General features: G+C 38.2%; 1 protein-coding gene across 3 annotated transcripts in view; it reads left to right on the top strand.

The window, feature by feature from the left end:
- Nucleotides 1-9805, top strand: part of ZNF536 (zinc finger protein 536) — a 350265-nt gene extending 340460 nt beyond the window's left edge. For all 3 annotated transcript variants that reach the window (XM_082769971.1, XM_082769969.1, XM_082769970.1), the window contains one exon: nucleotides 9269-9805. In XM_082769971.1, the coding sequence (XP_082626097.1) occupies nucleotides 9269-9501 (233 nt within the window). In that variant the 3' untranslated portion in view covers nucleotides 9502-9805. The remainder of the gene's footprint in view (nucleotides 1-9268) is intronic.
- The last annotated feature ends 10663 nt before the right edge of the window (nucleotides 9806-20468 follow it).

Genomic DNA, 20468 nt, shown 5'->3' with positions numbered 1-20468 from the left:
TTTTAAATTCCATTCCACCAGATAAAATAAGCTCAAGACAGTTGCCCAGAGTGAAAAAGAAAATGCTATTGCATTTATGAATTGCTAGGCAGAATAAAGGCTATTTGGTAGCAAACTATAATCACTGGCAAGGCCTTTCCTATTAGCAACTCTGAGCTGCATGAAAATCCCAGTGCCACCAGTACAGCATTTATATCATAGCTACATTAAATCTAAATAGAGCTTCATACTAGAAGTCCTAAATGATTCCTGAAATAATAAATACTTACTGAGACAATTAAACAATATGATAGAATATCAGACAGAAAACTTGTGAATGACCTAGTAGGAAAACCAAGATTTTTTGCTCAAGGGGTTAGAATGTGAACGTGCTGTTATTAACATGATTAAAACACGTAAAGGAGTGAATAGACAGCAATTAACTGAAATATGTAAGTAAAGAAAAGGTGGGACACCGAAGATGTAATTTTGATAAAGAGAAGAGCTCAGGGTTTCTTAAAGAACAACCTGCTGCTTGCATGGGATGGGAGGTGAGGAGGAGGAAGGCCATCGGGAGCTGCAAGCTGCTTGCTCCCAGGCTCAGGTGCTCCTTTTCCTCAGCTGCATGGCCTTGCCTCTGGGCTCAGGGGAAACATAAGATAGATGCTGCCAGAACTGCAGGCTAATGCTTGTGGTTTGGGCCAAATGTTATGAGTTTCGGGTTAGGAAGCTGATTGCGATTGAAGAGTTTCTGAATTGTAACCATTGCCATTATAAATTCAGTCAGAATTCATTGCAGCTTACTCTATACAACAGGTACCGAGTGCCCTTGATAAGAGCTCTGTGCTCCACTTATGTGTGTAAAACAAAGTAAATAAATATGAAAAATTAAATATAATTAAATTTACCAAAGCATGGGACAATGATAGTCTGACATTTCAAGCTCAATCAATGACAACATTCCCACTAACCTTGTTCGGAGCGTGCTGAGACACCAGGCTCGTAACTCATGTTGTCACAGCCAGAACCAGGCTGGTGCTGCTGCGCACGACCACCTACTCAACATGGGCGAGTCTGTAGAGAGCAAAGTCTGAAGCTGTTTTTCATGGGAATTTTGGCTTTACAAGGTTCATGTAATGTTCCATATTTGTTTAAGAGCCTTTTGTCTGGTAGTGATCCTTTCCCTGCCCCCCCCCCCCCCCCCCCCCCCAAAGAAATATCCCTTTCCCTTCTACATCAAAAGTTGCTGTGTGAAAATCTTACTCCCCTGAAAAAGAAGCAAAGTTTCTGTTTAGTGTCTGGAGCTGAACAAGCCTGCAATTTTTTCAACTTTTCAAGAAATGTAAAATGTTTGTTTTCCTCAGAATTGCAAGTCTGCATTATATTATCGGTGACTTAAGCTCTTTTGTAATTGCCTTGTATTTAGTGTACTGCAGAGGGCCAGCAAGTTCCTCACTTTATGTCCAAATAGAAATAATTTCCATGCTTTACATAACAAAGCATTAGTGTTAAATTAGTGATGTTTTCCATAATTTTATGACCAACTTGTTTAATAAGTTTAAAGCATGCATGTGAAGGAGAGTTTCTACATGTTACTCTTTGTTACAAGTGTCCATGTGGTCACTAGCCTCTGTGCCATACCCATCTACCTTTGGCTGGTTTGCATATCAAGTTTTTGTGGTTTTCTCCGCCCTCTTTTGGTTTAAAAAAAATAATAAAAACAAAAAACAGTTTGTGACAATGACTGAGTGTAATCTATTCAGACAGGAATTGGACTGTTACTTTAAATGCAATTTGTGATTTTGGGGTCATGTGTAAAATTAACTCAATCTTGTAATACATTCTAAAGACAGAGTTTAGCATCAACTTTTGCTTTTCCCTGTCATCATTAAACACTTCAATATGCTTATTGGTAAGTTGAAATAGCTATTCTGTATAAGTTCTGTATAATATACTAAATCAATAACAGAATCCACCTTTGATCATATTTCAGAAAAGCCACATAGGTATCTGAGAGTCTAATTTGCTTCAATGAATGGAGGGGTTGGCTTGTTTGTTTGTGTGTTTGTTTTAAATAAGATTCTGGGAAATAATTTATTTACAGATGAGGTCTTCTATGCTCCAGCTCTTCTGCAGCCAGTGATGGTTCAGTCCTTTACCACCCTGGCACTGCAGTCACCTGGGGGACCAAGGGTGCCGCTCTCTGCTTGTTCCGCCCTAGCAGCACACAAGTGCAGAGGGCAACGTGGTGGCTTTGAGCTATGGGGTGACCTGGGGACGGTGCCATGCACCTCACTGCTCCCTACAGGGGACTCCTGCTGGATCACCAGCCTGCTATGATGGACTTCACAGGTGGATGAATCCTACTAGTTTTAGGGCATTTCTCTCCAAAAATACTCAATGCTTTTATTTAGGATGAAGCTGGTGGCTGTATTTTGCCATGATCTTAAACCCAAATTATCTTTTCCTAGTTAAGGTCTTTCCTGTAATGTGCAGAGAGAAAAAGGTTTCTCCAGGTGGCAGTTCATGCTTTCAGACCTGAGCTGTCCCAGAAGCATTTGCTCTGTATTCCCTAGGGGGAATTTAGGTAACCAGGTTTCTCTGTTAAGTGTTGAGGTGATATAGGATGAGTTTGAGTCTGATGCCTCTGATAACAAACATTTCTTCCAGTTATTTTTAGGACTATATGTATTGAAATATATTATATATGTGTATATGGATTGAAACTATGATTAATGATGGACCCTACTTGAATGGATGGTGGTAAGTGGGCTGCTTTAGGTGTCCTGCAGCAAACACACAACCCAAAGCCTTACCTTTGGCAGCTGAAAATGTTCCTAGGCCTTCCTAAAATGCAGATATTTATGCTTCTCTATATATACTTCTACAGTAAATCATCCAAAAAGCCTTAGAAAATGCTTTTAGTTTGTACAGCTTTTCCTGGTCAACTTAAAATAGAGGGTTTTAAAAATCTAATTTCCTTTTTTTGTAATCCAATAAACATATAAACTTCACAGAATATTGTAATTTTCCCAGAAGACCATGTTGGTTGGTCCTGGACCTGTGTGTAAATACTTTTGAATTGTTTTATAAAAACTTTTATTACATATATGAACCTGATTGGACATACTTTAATCTGTCTGGTATTTTGGGAGTTTCATAAAATGCATATTTTGAGACCAATAAAATGGAATGGCTCTCAGAGCCATTATTGTCTATTGGACAAATATATCTATTCGGCATTTTCACATCCATACTCTTAGGCTCCAGATCAGAATGGCTTTAGAGCCATTCTGCTCTCCTGGGTAATACAGACAGGGTTTGGGACGTTAGCTGTGGATAGTAAATGTATTTATGAAAATTTATATGTTAAAAAAAGGAAATCTCACTAGCCAAGATTTAAATGAAAATAGTTCTCCCTTTGCAAATGCTCGTTATTGTGCTATGATAGTGTTACTTTAAAATGGGAGTGCTTACAAAGGCTCTGGAGTGGCTCAAAGTCTTTTGGACTTGTTTTGTGGAAAGCATGTGGCCATGTTTGCTAGTTACTATTTCTGTGGCAACATACGGTTCTTCTGTTTAAAGGTGATTGTGCCTCAGACACAAATTTACATAGGAAAAAATATTTAAAGTAGCTCTTTTTGTGGCGGTTGGGCTCAATGCAGGTTTGCGTGCAGCTTGTTGACCTTGGAGTGGAGCTGATGTGTGGTTACAAGGACCCCTTCACCAGTGACTTTTTGGGACAGGGCATCTCAGTGCCATCCATCCTATTGCACTGCAGCCAATCCTGCCAAGAGTGCCTGGCCATAGCCCATGGCAGTCCTGGTTGTTTGGGATTGCTACAAACCTCCAGCATCCAACATATGAACTGAAGAGATCTGTCTCCAAGAAAGTCAGACCTTTGGGGCTTTTCAAGTATTTCTCAGTGAGGGAGTCATTTATTTGCTTTAAAGAGCTAATGGCTGTTGTTTCTGATTTTCACCGCAAGGATATTCTTAAACTAAGCAAAGAAATCTGAAATGAGTTTGCCGTATTGCATCCCAGTAAATGCTATAGCCATTGGCCATCTAAGGAAAAACATTGTCAGATAATCATAGGCATTTTTGCTTTTAAGGGAACAAATGTCATATCTAAGAAACACAGTATTTTTGGACTTAATTATAATTTATAGTACATTGCATAGCATTTGTTTTCTATTCATCATTTTATTGCTCTTCTGCTTTTTCGCTAAATTAATGCATTGAATTGTGTGTCTATGTGTGTATCTGTGTGAATATATGTACAGATATGCAATATAATAAAAAGTGGTGTAGTGGGGACAACAGACGGCTTGTGTGTGATGTATTATTGGCGTTTTTCTTTCAAATTACCATTTTCTTGCTGCTTTGGGAGAAAGCCATGATTTTGCTGTGATTAGTACACTTTTAACAATCTGGAATAAATTCTTGATCTTATTCATGTGACTAGTCCAATGCCCATTTTTATGTTTTAGTGCAAACCCCTACATATGTGCCTGTAATACCACGAAAATACGATGTTTCTTTGCAGAATTTTTTATAGAATTTGGATGCTGATCAAAGATTTTTAGAAGTGGAGAACTAATGCAGCTTGACCACGTAAATTATTTTTTTTTTTTAATGAAAAAGACTTTAGCATGTATTGCTCTTTCTCTCTCCATCGTTTGTGTATTCCGTTGTGCTAATCTTAAATAATGGATCCATATCAAAGTTAATAAATTAGGAACTATTAGCAATTTGGATTACAGTAAGTAGCCCAATGACACTATGTTGATATTGAGTTTTTTGTTTTTCAACAGTACAGTTTGAGTTTTAAAGATAAGACAAAACAAAATAGGTTTGGCAAATATTTGAATCCCTAACAACTCAGTAATGGGTAGCAGCTTTGTTTAAATCCCAGGGCCCGGCTTTAAGTGCATTTTCCTTTAAATGGTCATAAAAAACAGACTTTAAGATCCATGATTTTCTCAAAACCTTCATTTCTGCCTCCATTTGATTGAAGCACTGTGTTGCACTACATCAGTCATGCCATGTTATGAAACCTAATGTGATGTGACAGATGCAGGCTGACGTGATGTGTCACAAAGCAACGTATCAGATCACAGACTTGAAAGAAAGAAAACAAACTTTTCTTCTCAAAGTCTAAATTAACAAAGCAGCATATATTTTTTTAAAAGATGGACTAGTTTCAAACACTGGGGGATTTTTCTATATACTGGTTCCAGAGCAAGGTTCTCTGTTCTGCCCAGAAAGTATGTCCAGTCCAGGCTCCTTGCTCTCTTCAGGGTACAGTTAAAATTAGGGACAGTCCAAACCATCTCAGCACTGCTGACCTTTCTGGGCCTGATCCTAAAACGTTTGGATCGCTTTCAGAGGACTGGTTCAGCAGGTGCTGAAGGTAATCACCCCTTCTGAGGCAGTCTGCCCCACCTAAAACTGTTACAGTTCTTGGAGTCCAGCTACCATTGTTGTCATTTTAACTATTTTATTAATATTATTTTGTGCAAATTCAATATTCTTAGTATCTCAGCTTCGGTCAAGAGGATTACGAAGTCCCTTCACACACTTAGTTGCATACTTTGTAGCATGTTACTCTGTAATGGGATTATTTCAGCTGCAAACATTATGCTGTCCCCTATCCTTTTTGATTTTTGATCTGAGAAAGATGTACCATAATTTGTTCTCTTTGTTGGCCCACCTTTAACCTAATTCTGTTCACAACAGATGCAATGCATTGCATGTTACCTCCTGAACTATCAAGAAGAATTTTTTTAAGGGCTTTCTTATAATTTTATTGAAAGATATATACTGGGTAAAATATATATGAACTATAGCATGCTAAGAAAGAACCTACCAACCACTGCTAGATAAAATGTTATAAATTTATTGCCAAGTTATCTAGGAAGGGTTATTTTAAGAGCCTGCTGCCCACAACAAGTTTTTGAGCTACAGTTAATAGATGGGCTACCTAAGAGAAATGGGCGTTATTCTTCACCCCTTAGTTACAAACAAATTGCAGATATTGTCATCTTTGCAAGTGAAAATAATCTCTAGTTTTTGTACTACTTCTGCTGTAAACAATGTACCACTTGCTTTCCTATGACCCTCACTCTGTATACATATTTATATATTATTCATACTAGATTAAAAATGAATGTGCTCTTTACCACAGTTGTACTGCATAGTGACAGTACAGATTAACTTATTGTGTACTTACTTTTCACAAGGCAGTGATGTGAAATTTTGATGGCCTGAAAAAGTAAGTTGTGGGGGAGGCAACGCAGAACTGAATCCTTCTAGGTGCATTTTATATTGTCTGATTTAGTAAAGTTGGTTGAATTAATAAATGACATTCTCTGTATGGAGTTACACAGGCTTGAACTTGGTTTGTTGGTGGGCAGAAAGTGTTTGCTTCTATCCTGGCACATATGAGGCTGTTAGTGCCATCCATGCTCTGTGGATTCCTTGTTTAAAATTTGTGGGGGGTGGTCCAGGCACAAATTGGTCATTTAATGGTAGCTGCTTATGGGCAAAGAGTTAAGAGCTGTCTGGTGAGATCTTAAGCTGTTGGCTAGCAGTACACATTCTAGCTAGAACTGACCAATTTTTTCCATGATTGTGTCCATGCTCCCTGCGTGCTGCTGGTGGAAGCAGTTACCAGATGTTATGTCCTGGGCACATCCAGCTGTTGGCTGTAGCAGCATACAAGGTCCAGAAGGGCAGGATAGTCTTTGGCTTTTTCCATAGCATTGGTAAGAATGGAGTAAATAAGACTCGAGGGCAAGTTGTACCATTAGTCAAATCTTAGCAGCGCATCTTCCGTTCTTAGCAAAGGGCAGTCATTGGATGGTCAAACGAACCACAGGGAATACTGGAAGGGAGCTGGTAGTGTGGTGTGGATACAATCATGCTAGTGATTGTGACAGTGGCAGGCCTTTATCTTTTGCAGAAAGGGAAAAACCACTTCAGTTCTTCACAGAGCAAGTTTCCTTCTCCTTTACCCAGTGCTTCATCTGTTGTTTCAGCACTGTGTGTGTTCACAGTGTTTCAGCACCTCCCTGAGCGGAATATGCAACAGCCACTGATTTCCCTCTGGTCAGAGGTATTACCCTGGAGGGAAAAAAAAGAAGAAAAGAAAGAATCCAGAACTCAGCTGTGAATTCTGGTGACTGTTTCTATCTCTTACAATTAAAGAAGGAGATATAATGATTTTATTACTTTTGTTGTTGTTGTTTTTTCCCTGAGTTTCCAAGTATTTCTAGATTTTCTGAAATAAGATCCAATTTTCTCTGGATCTTCTTCACATCCAGACAGTTTTGAGAGGGCTTCCAGTTTTCAAAACTAATATATTCTATTTTTTTCAAGCATATTTGTGGTCCTGTATTGATTTTAGGACTGATCCTAAGAGGCACTAGGGACATCTTCAGGCTCTTGTTTGACTATTTCCTCATATCTTTCAGTTGATTTTTTTTTCTATAAAAGCCCAAACCATTTTCTGTAACTTTTTCTACATAGTTCTTTTTTCCATTGCTATTGCTATGAAATTTTCCACTGAAATTTAACTTTGTAAAGATTAGCAGCTTGTAGATTTCATTGCTTTTTCCTTATGAAGTTGTTGATGGAAATGTCTTTATTTACCCCAGGAGAGAATGAGATCAACCCAATCTCTGTCCCCAGATTCATGCATAAATGTGCATATTAGAGGCCTTGAGGGTTGGCCACCCTTTTGGCAATCTTTAAATCGTAAAAGCAAAGGATGGAAGGACTTTTTCATCCTTGTTAAAGGAAACTTGCCTGTAGTCATGAAGCATTGGTTTTGGGTAACTGTGTACTGGACTTGATGCTTCTTTACTCTGAGTAGCGGGCAGAATGTTTGGGGGAACTCAGCCTGGTATTTTTGTTGTTACAGTAAAAATAGCAGATTATTTGCGCAACCCAAAGCACTGCTGGTTCAGGTGAATTTCCTCTGCCTGAGATGATCATGCTTGTGTGCCACCAGCAGTGCAAGGCTAAACCCAGACAAGGCTAACTCCCAGGCTGTGAGTGCTGCGGGAACATTCCTACTCCTGTACAAGCAGCATTAGACCAGTGCATAACCAGTATCCATTTGCTTTTCCATTACATTACCACCTAAAATTGGTCCCAACCCCTTCCCATGAAGTGGGGAGTGTAGTCCTCTTCTGCTACACCAGCATCTGGTTTGTGCCCGCTGGGTAGTAACACAACAGCAGAGGAAAATGTGCTCTTCAAATGTGGAGATAGGGTATTGTTTTTCACTTATTCTGGCTTTATGTAGACAGTCTGGCACATTTATTTATTCATTTATTTGAGCAAATTAAAGCAAGCTAAGTGCATTTGACCTCAGATGGTCCTGGTTTAAGTTAATTTGAGAGACAAAGCTCATAAAGTTCCAGTAAAACACATCAACAACTTCCCAGCATAGGTTGAAATGTGATTGCTGAAACATAACCTCCAAAACCAGATACAGCATGAAGATTCAAAGTCACAATAATCTGAAAAATATGAGAGACCGTAGTGATAGAGTTACTAAAAGTGATATCTTTCATTCATGCCTTCATTTTGCAGACAGTTGCTATTTCACACACAAGAAGTGCATCTATCAGATTCTGTGCATTAACATTCCTTTTTTAATCTGGTTTGGACATTTATTTTGGAGCTGGTGATAACCTTGTGCCCCAACCCTGCAAACACATCTCTGCTTGTGTTTCTTTACTCACAGGAGTAATCTCACTGGAGTAAATATTTGCAGGTTTGAGGCCTCGATTATCTCAATCCATTATTTCTTTCCATTAAAAAATAATCTGTGTGATTAAAATAAAACATACAGTTCTTGACTCAGAAACTCACCCAAAGACAAAGTATGGTTGTATGGTTATTAGATGAAGGGTCTGTACATTGTCATCCCTGAACTGCACTTCAATAAAAAAGATAATTAACAAAGTCTAGAAGGCAGTCTAGTACATGATTGCACCATATTTACAAGAGTTTAGTTTGGATCATGGGCTGACAGATTTACAGCTGGGTGTGAGGAGGGAGACAAAATAGCTGCACTTTTCCCAAAAATCTGAAGCAGAGGCTTTTAAAAATGCAGTTTCTTGAAACCAGCAAATCACAAGCAGCACAAATTTCTTATTCTTGCTGAAGTCACACAGCAACTTCCTTCAGCAGGAGGGCTTTCAGCTGTGGCGTGTTTCACCAGAACATTTACTGTAAACAGAGAAAAACTAACCAGCCTTTTGTCCTTTGTGCAGGTCACCGGCCCTTCCAGTGCCGATACTGCCCATACAGTGCCTCTCAGAAGGGGAACCTGAAGACCCACGTGCTCTGCGTCCATCGCATGCCTTTCGACAACAGCCAGTACCCGGACCGCAGGTTCAAGCGCTCCCGGGCAGACTCGGAAGCCCCAGGGAGCCTGGAGGAGGCTGCAGGCCGGGTGGGGGGCTCGGCTGAGCAGGCCGAGGAGGGTGGCCAGGCCCAGGAGTAGGGCTGCCAGGCCCAGGAGTAGCGCACCCGGCCAGGCCCTCATGCTGTGCGCGGCTCTGGCTGTGTACTGGGCCTGAGGTGGCTGGCTGCACTGCAGGCAGAAGAATTGTGTGCCAGCTTCCAGATGTGTACAGGATGCTCCCAACATTTAAGTATATATATATGGATACGTATGCACGCACGCATATATATATATTTACACACATGTGCTCAAATACGGTCATATACCCATTAAATATATATCTACATTCGCACACACCCACACGATCCCTCTGTGTGTGTGTGTGTTTAAGTATATATATTACACATGCAAAATAAATCTCCAGCCCTTGAAAATGGCTGCTAAACTGTTACCTGGCAACAAGTACTTCCAAACAATGTAGGTGGGATAATAAAGTGATCTAAAAATGCTAGGGGGGCGTTAGTTATTAAAAAAAAAAAAAAAAAAAAAAAAGGGCAATTTCAAACTTTGAAGTGGTCTTTGTCTAAAACCAATGCTCTTAACAGAAAAAAATGATAGTGTCTAAACGATTTAGTGTTGCCTTGAAGATTGAGGGGCTGTGTGTTTTCATTGTTGAAAACACCTTTATAATATGACACCAGCTGCTGTCATTTGCCTAGCATAGTAATGAGATGTGTTGGTAGACTGCCATGGTGCCAGTCTGACTGGAGCTGTCATTGCAGAGAAAATCAATTTGAGTGGTGTTGCAACTGCAGTACAGGAGAAACCCTAGATGGCCCACAAGCTAGGGTCAGTACTGACCTGTACTGACAAGTATTGCGATATTATGTTTTCCCATTTTTCTTTTTTCTTTTTCTTTTTTTTATATATATATATATATATATATATATATATATATATATATATATATACACACAGCCAAATGAATCAATGGTTAAAAAATATCTGCATCCCAACATGTGACTGCAGATTTGAAGTGTAATTCCATTTTTTTTTAATCATCTTGCAGTATTGAGGGAAATGCTTTTATACTTTTTTTTTTCCTTGTTGATGAAGAAGTAAGTTGCTATAAAAGTAAAAGTACAATATATAGAAATGTTGTTTAGTGAAACTAGTCAGCCTTATCTGTAGAAGGTGCTAGTGAGAAACAGATTCTTATGACATAGAGGGTTCGTACTTTTTCTTTTTCTATTCTTTTCACGTTGTTTTCTATTAAATTTCCTTTAAATTCCTGTTTTTATACTTAAATGAAGGATTCCCCAGCCACAGTTAATTTTCATGTGTTAGTTTTTATATAAGTGTTAAAGACATAGCGCAGAAGTTTCTTCTGGAGCAAGCTCTTATAAAGTAGCTTCACCAACACTATGAATCCAAATTTCCTGCTCTTTGTCTCTAATGAAGAAAAGTGTTTTAGCTGATTTTTTTGTTTTGTTTTTGTAAAGCAAATCATTTATATATTTTTTGCAGATTTTAGCTTTTTTATTGATTGGATGCTATAAATTTATTAAGTTCTTTGCCACATAAGAAGCTTTTGAGAATCTATAATGAACCACATACATTAAAAACAACAAAAAAGTAAGAAAAATAACTAAAGTTTTATACTGAAAATCTCTGAATGGCATAAAATTTTAGCCTTGTAATGTACTTCCTTTGATAGAAGCAAAATTGGTGCTGTTTATTGTGAAGGTAGAGAAGTATTAACTTCTTCTAAAACAAAATCATCCAGACGTAAAAATAAAAAAAAAAAAAAAAAAAAAAAAAAAAAAGTCAATATTTCTTTGCAGGCTGGGAGCACAGAGTAAAACCCCAGGGCCTTAAAACTTCAGCTCTGCCTAAAGCAGTTTACAAAAAATACTAAACTGCAATCAATGTAAATAAAATTCTTAGCGCTACCCTGAGACTGGAAAAAAAATCTCAGGCTAATAAGGAATACGGTTTGCATATGCTGTCGGAAATGATGTCATTCAACTGAAGTTTCAGTTTAAATGAGGTCACTCTGTAACTTGGACCCATCTGGCACAGAGCAAGCTGCTTTTCTTGTTTTTCTAGTATAGTTCTCACTGCCTTACTTAAATCGAATTGATAAACTTAATGCAACTGTTTCTATGATCCTAGATAAAGGATTAAAATGTTATTGAAACTTTCTGACTGTAGTAAGCTTTAGGATTTTAACTGCACTACTGTGTTTGGTGACTGTGTCAGTCGCTTGCTTTTGTGTGTTTGCGCCGCCTTCAGTATCTTAGCAAAAAAAAAAACAAAAACAAAACAAACAAACAAAAAAAAGCCCACACTGCCCCCATTCCATTTCTTGCACTTTTGGAGCTCTTTCAGTATTCTTTTGTGTCTTCTGAGCATTTTCAGGTACGACAGGCAATAATTCTGTTTGTGACACTGGAAACATCTCTCGTTCTTTGTGATGTGTGTGTTGATTCCATTTGGTCGGGTGCTACTGTCCCTATTCTCCCCTCTGACATAGACCTTTTTTCCAGAACATTTGTAACTTGTAATACAAACAAGTGACAGCAGCAGTGATGCATTGTCGGTTTCTGAATATCATCATGCTTCTCATATCTAAACATGTCAAGTTTTTTCTCTGTAACTTCTGTAGTCTGTGATACTGGTCATAATACTGTCTACATTCCTACACAAAGAAAAATTTCTATCTTGGAGGAAATCTGAGATCAATAGAGTAGAGGATTTTGTTGCTATGCTTGTAACAATTAGAAAACTTTGTATTTAAAGTTTATTCTTGGTCATTATTTATTATTAAAATACATCAGTTGACAGAACTTTATTCTGGTATAGAAGTATTAAAAGTTGTTTTTTCAGCAATGACTGTTTTCTTTCTGCTGTTAGAATAAAAATGTCTTTGAAGCAGTACAGTTTTATCCAGTGTTTTACGCAATAAAACCTCTACCTCTGAAAAAAAGTTTTCCTACTTGCTTATGTTTATTAGGAACAGCAAAAAGCATTATTTTCTGTAGCTTTGTCAAATTTGGAAAAAAAAAAAAAAAAAAAAAAAAAAAAAGCCAGTAAATTCACAGTTGTTAGGCAGTTACTGGAGTGTGTTGCTGGGTGTGTGTGCTCAGTCCACTTATTAATCCGAACAAATCTATATACAGTATATACATATATATTATATATTGTGCTTAATGAAAAGACTGTGGAAATCTGTTTTAGCATGTAGTAATAATTGTTTTATATACTACTATTATGTACTATAGAAAAAGTCTTGGGGTCTATCAAGCATTGATTTGAAAGTGTTTGAAGTGTGTATCATACACTATGATGTATAAAGTCATGTTTTCACATTAAAAAAAAAAATTGTTTGTATAGATCATATATTTGGCTTTAGAAAATTGTGAGGTTTATTGTTATGATGCATGTTAAGAAAGTTGCCTATGCTTCAAAGAATTTGCAAGTACGAGAGCCCTCCTGTATTCCTAGATGAACCTTTATTCTTCCTGTGTATGGTTTGGTTTGCCTATTTGAAACACACCAAGTTAGAGGATTTTTCATTTAGTAGAAAAAGTAACAATGATTAAATAAAAAAAAAAGATGATGCACCAAATCTAAGAAACTACAGCCAATATGGGGAAGAGAAAGAAACTTTGCATAAAAAGCTGAGGAGGAAAATACATTTAGAAAATGCAAAATTTTAAGAGTAGATGAAACCACAATAATAATGTTATGTTATACCTTGAATACTCCACTAGAAAAAGATATAAAATTGTCTATAACTGCTAAAAATCAAATAGGAACATCATGGAAGTTCAGTTATTCAGTGGCTGTAAGCTGAAGATCAGAATTGAGGTTACCCATCGATTCATAGAGGGCACATGCACAGGGGGAATTTTTGAGCTGATACAAAATTCAATGATGTCCAGGGTAAATAACAAAGGTATCTGCAAAGAATGAAATACCAAATTTTAATCAAAATCCCAGAAGATAATGAACGATTTTTATATTTTATAAAATTTAAATCTTTCACTCCCTTTCTGGGGAGAAACCACTGTTCCTGGGCACAAAGTTAGAGTATTTAAAAATGTTGATTCAGTGTGGATGGTAGACCTGAACTCTTCCACATTGCAGGATGATTGTCCTTCCCAATAATCAACACACTCAAGAGCTGGGGAAAAATCATGGTTTGGGGGCAGGAGAGAGGGATCCCAAAGATTTTCCAGCTTTCTGATGGTTTCAGTAGACAATAATTCAGAAGTTGAAAGCCTTACTAATTAACAATGACAACCTCCATAGAAACGCTTCCAAATACAACCTCCTAACTTCTGCTGCACACCAAGCAGTAAGTGGTATCCTACAGGAAATGCTTTAAAAGAACCCACCAAGTGGTCTTGCTCCATGAAACCATTGATCACTAAGGGGAGCCTATGGAAAACAGGCTATGAAGAAGAGAAAGGTATTTGTCTCACAAAAATTTGTTTGTGGAAATTTTTAACAGGCAGATGATGGGCAGTCTTTATAATGCCGATGGTGGGTACCTCGATAAGGGTCTTTCCACCTAATGTCAGAAAGTTGCTCGTGGCTTTAAGGCACTGATTCTTGCTGAAATTTTTGTAAGGACTATAACCTCTCTGTCTAATGCAATTTAGGAATTGAAAATTTCCCCTGTTTAACATCTGTATTGTAACAGTACATTGTAAAACTCTCACTTTGTGTATTGTAAGCATGACCCCAGTGAAATTATTCTTAAGTATTTTGTTTTCCATCTCTGGATATTTCTGCCTGGCATGATCCACTAAAGGGGAAACACATTTCCATGGGGGAAGTTGGGGGGAGGAGAGAAAGTAAAACTGTGGTGAACAGTAATGCTGAAAATGTAATTCAGCAGAGCAGCATAAGGATTAAGAAGTGTTCAGCAGCTGCTCACCTGTTGGTGTAGCTGAGTGTGTTTTTTGGTTTGTATGTTTTGTTTTGTTTTGTTTTGTTTTGTTTTGTTTTCAGCCAAAAGGTCTCAGTGAACAGGGAAATTGCAGGAAAAGAGGAAGAAGAAAATTTAAATGATCCCAGAGTGAACTGTTTTGCTGTGAATACAGAAATACAGAGCAAGACACATTTAATGGGCTCTATTTTTTATTATACTATGCTGAATAATTAAGTTTGAGGCTAAGTGTCACATAGATTTATCTTTTAATTAAAAAAGCATGGTTCACGCATATTTGAGTGGTAGTCCAAATAAATGCAATATAGAAATTTATGTTTGTTTATCTAGGTGTTAATTACCTAGAGATTGTTCTGGATTACTTCTTTTTATAAAGTGTCATAGGCTCATGTCACAAGTAATAAAGCTTAACAGTGGAACCTTATCAATTTGCTAACTATAATGCTAGTGTGACCTGGAGGAAAGGAAAAACAAAACACCTTTGGAAAACATTCTCTATGTGTACCCTGTTCAACACATAAAAACCACATGCCAAACAAAGCAATCATTTTTAAAATGTTCTCATAAGTAAAAGTACAAATATATCTTCAGTATTTTACAGCCTTTCATACATGTAATTATTTATATAACACTGTTATTCATGCCCATGTACTACATGTTGTGCAAAGACAGACATGGTAAGCAACAAAATGTAGTTTACCTGGTGGGCAAGTTATTCATTTAATGTACAAAGTAACACTTATGAAGACTGAATGCTATATTTAAAGCAAGAAGTAGAAGATGCAATTTTCTTAATATTTTAAAGGTTTTACAGTGTTGCTAGCAGCCAAGTGGAGGGGAAATACAAACTGAGGTCTTAAGATAAAAAATCACTCATTTCAGTGGTGCAAACAGAGGAAAAAATTGTGTACGGATGCAAATTGTTCATCAAATTCTCTGTCAGTCCATTTGTCTCTTTGTTTATGACCAGAATTTATACCACTGCTCTGCAGAGCCACGTGGAAGGATGCTGAGCACAGGCAGAGAAAGCGAACTTCACGGTACAGTCAAGCTGAGGGGCTCTCCACTGCTGGTGTAAATCATATGATTCCCACTGCATTTACCCAGGAGAGTGCCTGCCCCCAGGATTTGAGAGACTGAGAAATCTTTTCATTTTTATCAGAAACGCAAACAGATCTATTTTGGAGGTTACTTATTTATGCTTTTCTGATGATTTACTTTGACTATGAGTTCTGATGACTTACACCAGGTTTCTGTGTGTTGTGTAGCAGGCATTTCTGAGAAAATACACTTAAAATACACTTACTGATATTGCAAAAAAATCAATGAAAATTATTCTCCATGCTCACAATCATTAATTCTTACTTGACAGGTCCTCAAAACATGAAGAAAGCTGGAAATAAGGGTTTCTTCTCTTTATTACACACCAGTTATTTGTGTAGACATAGCCACTGCAAGCTTTGCCTCATGCACATGCAGTAGCAGGATATAAGTTACATCTTCATAGCTGAGGTGAAAGGTAAATCAGATCTTTTTTTTTTTTTTTTTTAAAAAAAAGGTAACAAGTATTAGCTAGATCCTTAGAATTAACTAAAATACCTTTAATTTTCAAGGACTGAAATTCATGTATATATTTATATATATAATATTTGTATATGTATATACACAACTATATACACTTTGCAAACAATTTTAGTTTTTCTGTGTCTGATTTGCAACACTGTAAATAAGTCAATAATGGGTATTCAGCATTTCTGAAGACCAGCCAGTTGCCAAAGAGCATAAATTTGGGTGGAGGAGTTGAATATCTGAGCCACTGGATGTGATGAATCAGTGTCCTCCTGAAATTCCAGCAGTGTAAAGTTGAAATAACACGATGGTGAGTCAGGACTAATATTAATAAAGGTACAGAAAAAGAAAATGTCTCTTTGAAAAGGGAATTTGTGGAGATTACATCCTTAGTGTTGTGTGAGATATTGCAACACAGAATATGTGATTTCTCTTTAGGTTGTGCCACTGCTCTTCCTTTTATTTTATTTTTTTATATATATATTTTTTTCTTGGGGGATTGTTTTGTTTGAAAGAAGTTGATGAATGAATGAATGAAACACAAGGAGTAATAAAGAAAAATGGAGCTATTAATCCCAACAGAGAAAATATCTCTTTTGTTAAAAATCTCTCATACAGTATCTCTGACTATGGGACATCTGTCTTCACGAGAGAATTACTGCTCCTGATTTGCGCTAGTCCTTAGTGTATTGCCCATGGAAGCTACCACCTCAGCAAAATGGTAACAGCATTGAGTAAGGGACTGCTTACTCCCAATGAAGACAACTGACCATTTTCTGTGCAAAAGTTTGCAGCAAAAAATGCAGTCTGTATTTGCTTTTTGCCAGAGCATTCCATATTTCCCCTTTGGAGCTATGTATCCATGCACCAATTGCCACTTTTTTTCTTCTCTCAAACCTAACTGGTGGTATTGGTGTAACTGAACCCAGCTCAAAATGCAGTAAGGAAAAGTTTCATTTTCATTTAGCTTTGACAGACTGGAAGTCTTTTTCATTTCTTCCAAAGCCATTGATCCGCCCCATGCTTCCACTGAGCTAAAGCCTTCAAATACCAATTTATGAGAGAACCACCTTGTCTTTAGTACTATAAATGTTGACTCTTTAATGCCTACTCCTTCCATGGATGGTGGTAATGGCAAAACACTTCTGATACTCAGGAGCAGGGCCATGATATGGGCATGCTATCAGTGCTCCATGGTATTTGCTTTAGTGGAAATGCTGCTCACCTTCCTGCAACCTCATGGCTGTATTCATTTTCAGTTCACAGCAGGGATTTCACTAATCTCCATGTAAGCAAGTGTCAGTTGAGCAGTCTCATGCATTTGCTATTAAGCCATAAAACACAATGCATAAAGTAATGCAAGGAAATGCCTGATCCTTACAACGTATATATCAGGATCACAATGCATGACAGCATGGGAATCCCACTCTTATGGAGAGGCTGCCCTGTACTGTGGACTCCCACTGGACGTGATGGCACACGAAGGTGTGCCTTGCCTAGATGGAACTCCAGAACCCCCATGGCTTGGTCAGGGGCTGGGAGATGATGATTTACTGTTCCTTGCTGGCCAGTCCCACCTCCAGCACTGTAACACAGAGCTTTGATTCAAGATGTGAGAGCAATTGCCAAAACACCATCACAGCAAAGAAATGTAATGTTGTTCAGCTAACCCAAAGCTGGAGAGCAGTGTCTCCACAGGAAAGCAGGCCTTCATTTCTTTCAGTTAAAACCACTGCTAAGCTCCAACTAACATCAAAAGCACTGAGGCTGGGGGGCAATAAATAGGACTCCAGTGGGAATAGAAAAGTGAGCTAATATGGGGCAGTATTTGACTCTGAGATGAAGTTTAGACCTCTTAAATTCATCATTTTCAGCTCACACTGAAAATAGGTGCTTTTCTCCAATGCTTCAGAAATTTGTATTTCAAAGAAGTACTGCACTAAACCAAGGATATCAGCATAAATGCTATGCAGAGGGATTAGCTTTAACCCTATTCATCGATCTCTCCTCACCCCCAGCACTGTCTCGCTCAGGGAATCATAGAAGGGAGGCATCAACAAGCTTTTGTTTGCAGCTGAAGGAGGACGCAGTTTCATTTCATCAAACAAAAATGATGCAGAATATAGCACATATTGTTCCATTTACTGTTTTTAATTTTCCTATTTGGTTAAAGAATTTGTTCCGGACCACATAGGTGGAAATAGAAGAACCGCTGTATCACACAAGTACCAAAGGACTGGCTGCCACCTTTGGGTGGAGCTTTAGGTCAAAGAAGAGGTGTGTTTTCCTAAGCAGATGGCAAACCTCCAGGCTGTGGGTGGGGTTCAGGATGGGGCCTGCACAGGTGAAGTGGGGTTTGAAGCTGGTCCCTGTGGCACTGCTCGTGGTCCCCACTGGTCCCCACGTCAGGCAGGAGTGCTGCTGGACCACAGCATGATGACCCAGGCACAGCACAGCCCCCACCTCCTTCCTGTCCCAGAGACTGCCTGAGCCTGTGCAAGGATCCTGGACCCACACTTATGGGGCAGGTCCCCCAGTGAGCTGGGTCCTGGTTCGGAGAGAAAGGTGAGAGGAGAAAGGGGGAGAAAAGAGAAAAGGAGCCATCAAAATCACCTTTCCCTTCCTTCCTGTGGTGATGTGAGCCCTAATTTTCTCAAATGAAGAAAAACAGTTGCAGTGCCTGTCTAAGAATTTGAATTTACCACCAAGTTTCCTCTGTGCATGAAAAATAAAGCAAAAAATCCAACAAATGCGACCCATAGTAAATTCAAATACTGAATTGTAATGTTTGCTTGGTTGCTATTTCTTAGTAACAACCGTGTTAATCACCAGTATGTAATTAGATGTCATTTTGGAACAATTCAAAATCAAAGAAAATCTCAACATGCTCTGAACATGTTGTGAAAGTTTACATTACAATTAATTTATGGTTATCGAAATGTACATCCAGTGATCTTAAGTCTTCCTTCATACATTACAAAGAAAAAAGACAACTTCTCTTCACACATACCCCTCAATAGCAGAAGGCCCCCAGAGAAAAAGAACTCCTTTAAATAAATGTATTATTTAAATTCTAGATAAATAGCTAAGCATGAGATGAAAACATGAGATGAATTTGATAAACTTGCCTCTGTGCATCTTGTCTTTCTTCTTTTCCTTCATTTTTGGTTTCAGTAATCATATGATTTTTCTTTGTGGTCTCTACAGCAGACAGAAAATTAAGGGAAAACAGTATTATTTCACTTCACACCAATCCACTAGAGCAACGAATTAATTTCAGCACATTTTCTTGAAGGTGAAAAGAAGTGCACATCCTTTTGTCCCAACAGCGAGCCAGTGCCACGAACTGCTGAGCATTCCCAGTCCTGTCAAAATCAAAGGAACAAGGATGCTTAGCGAGTCATGGGAAATGCTGGATGCATTAGCAGATACAGCCAATATGCTGAATTATCATCATATACTAAACACACAAGCTGTTGTGTTAGGACACAGTCACAGTAATCACAGTAAGTAAAGTTTTAAAAGTAGTTATGCTCTTGTCCTTTGTTGAAAATATGGATAATGTACATAAAAAGATTAACAAATGGTTACACTTGAATCTGCCACATCCAGAACAGAGGGAACCTTTGCTACTTCTGCTAGAACAAGCTGCCAGCTGACTTCTAGCCTTTTTCTCTATGTATGTGTATCCTACACATGCAAATGCAGAACAGAGAGGAAGATTATTTTGGGTGTGAAGCTAGAAAGTTGTTTTATGTTTTAATTGCCCATAACAAGCATGGCAAATGCTGAAAGATGTAAGGAAAAGTCTTGTCCAATAATATAGTTCTTTATTACCTTAGGATCCCATTTTCCTATTTCAAGGATGTTGTTAGCAGAAGGCATATTTTTATTTAACATCTTTATTAATGGGCTAAAGAAAGAAAGAAGTAAACACACTAATTACATTTGCAAATGACAGTACATTAGTAGCTATTGCAAACATCACTGAGGACAGAAATAACAGAGGAATGAAATGGATAAGAATAAAAGGTATAACCTGAAGAAACACAAATTCAGGTCTGCTTATTCGGGGAGAAATACTCCATGCTTAGACAAGGAAAGGCAAAGACAAAGGTGGAAGTGGTGAAGGTGAGGGGGACCATGGCAGTTGTGAGGGCACAGTAGGGGCCCTTTTTTTTTCTTTCTTTCTTTTTTTTTTTTTTAAAGGCAAAACCTGAGGTCCATGCCAGGAATTCTGGAATTCAGACATGAGCAACAGGGTGGTGCATGGGGATGCAGGGCACAGCTGCAGCACACCATGCCTGCATCCAGGTGGTGGGATGAGCCCAGCCCATGTGTTTGCGATGCCCAGCCCCAGCTATAAAAGAATGAGGGCCGGGAGAGGTTGTGGGGCTGTGTTCTATGGTGGTAAGCACTAGGAGAGCTTCTAGTTGTGTCTCTTTGTGATGAGAGCATTGATGCAGTAAATATTTGTTTGCAACACAGGTAAGTGCCTAAACACCAGAAATGAAGAGAGGAGGGATGGTCTGAAAAA

This window comes from Aythya marila, assembly GCF_965140915.1.
Source record: "Aythya marila genome assembly, chromosome: 12".
In the NCBI taxonomy this organism is placed as follows: Eukaryota; Metazoa; Chordata; class Aves; order Anseriformes; family Anatidae; genus Aythya; species Aythya marila.
The sequence above is the reverse complement of the archived record's forward strand: the minus strand, read 5'-3'. Positions and strand labels throughout refer to the sequence as shown.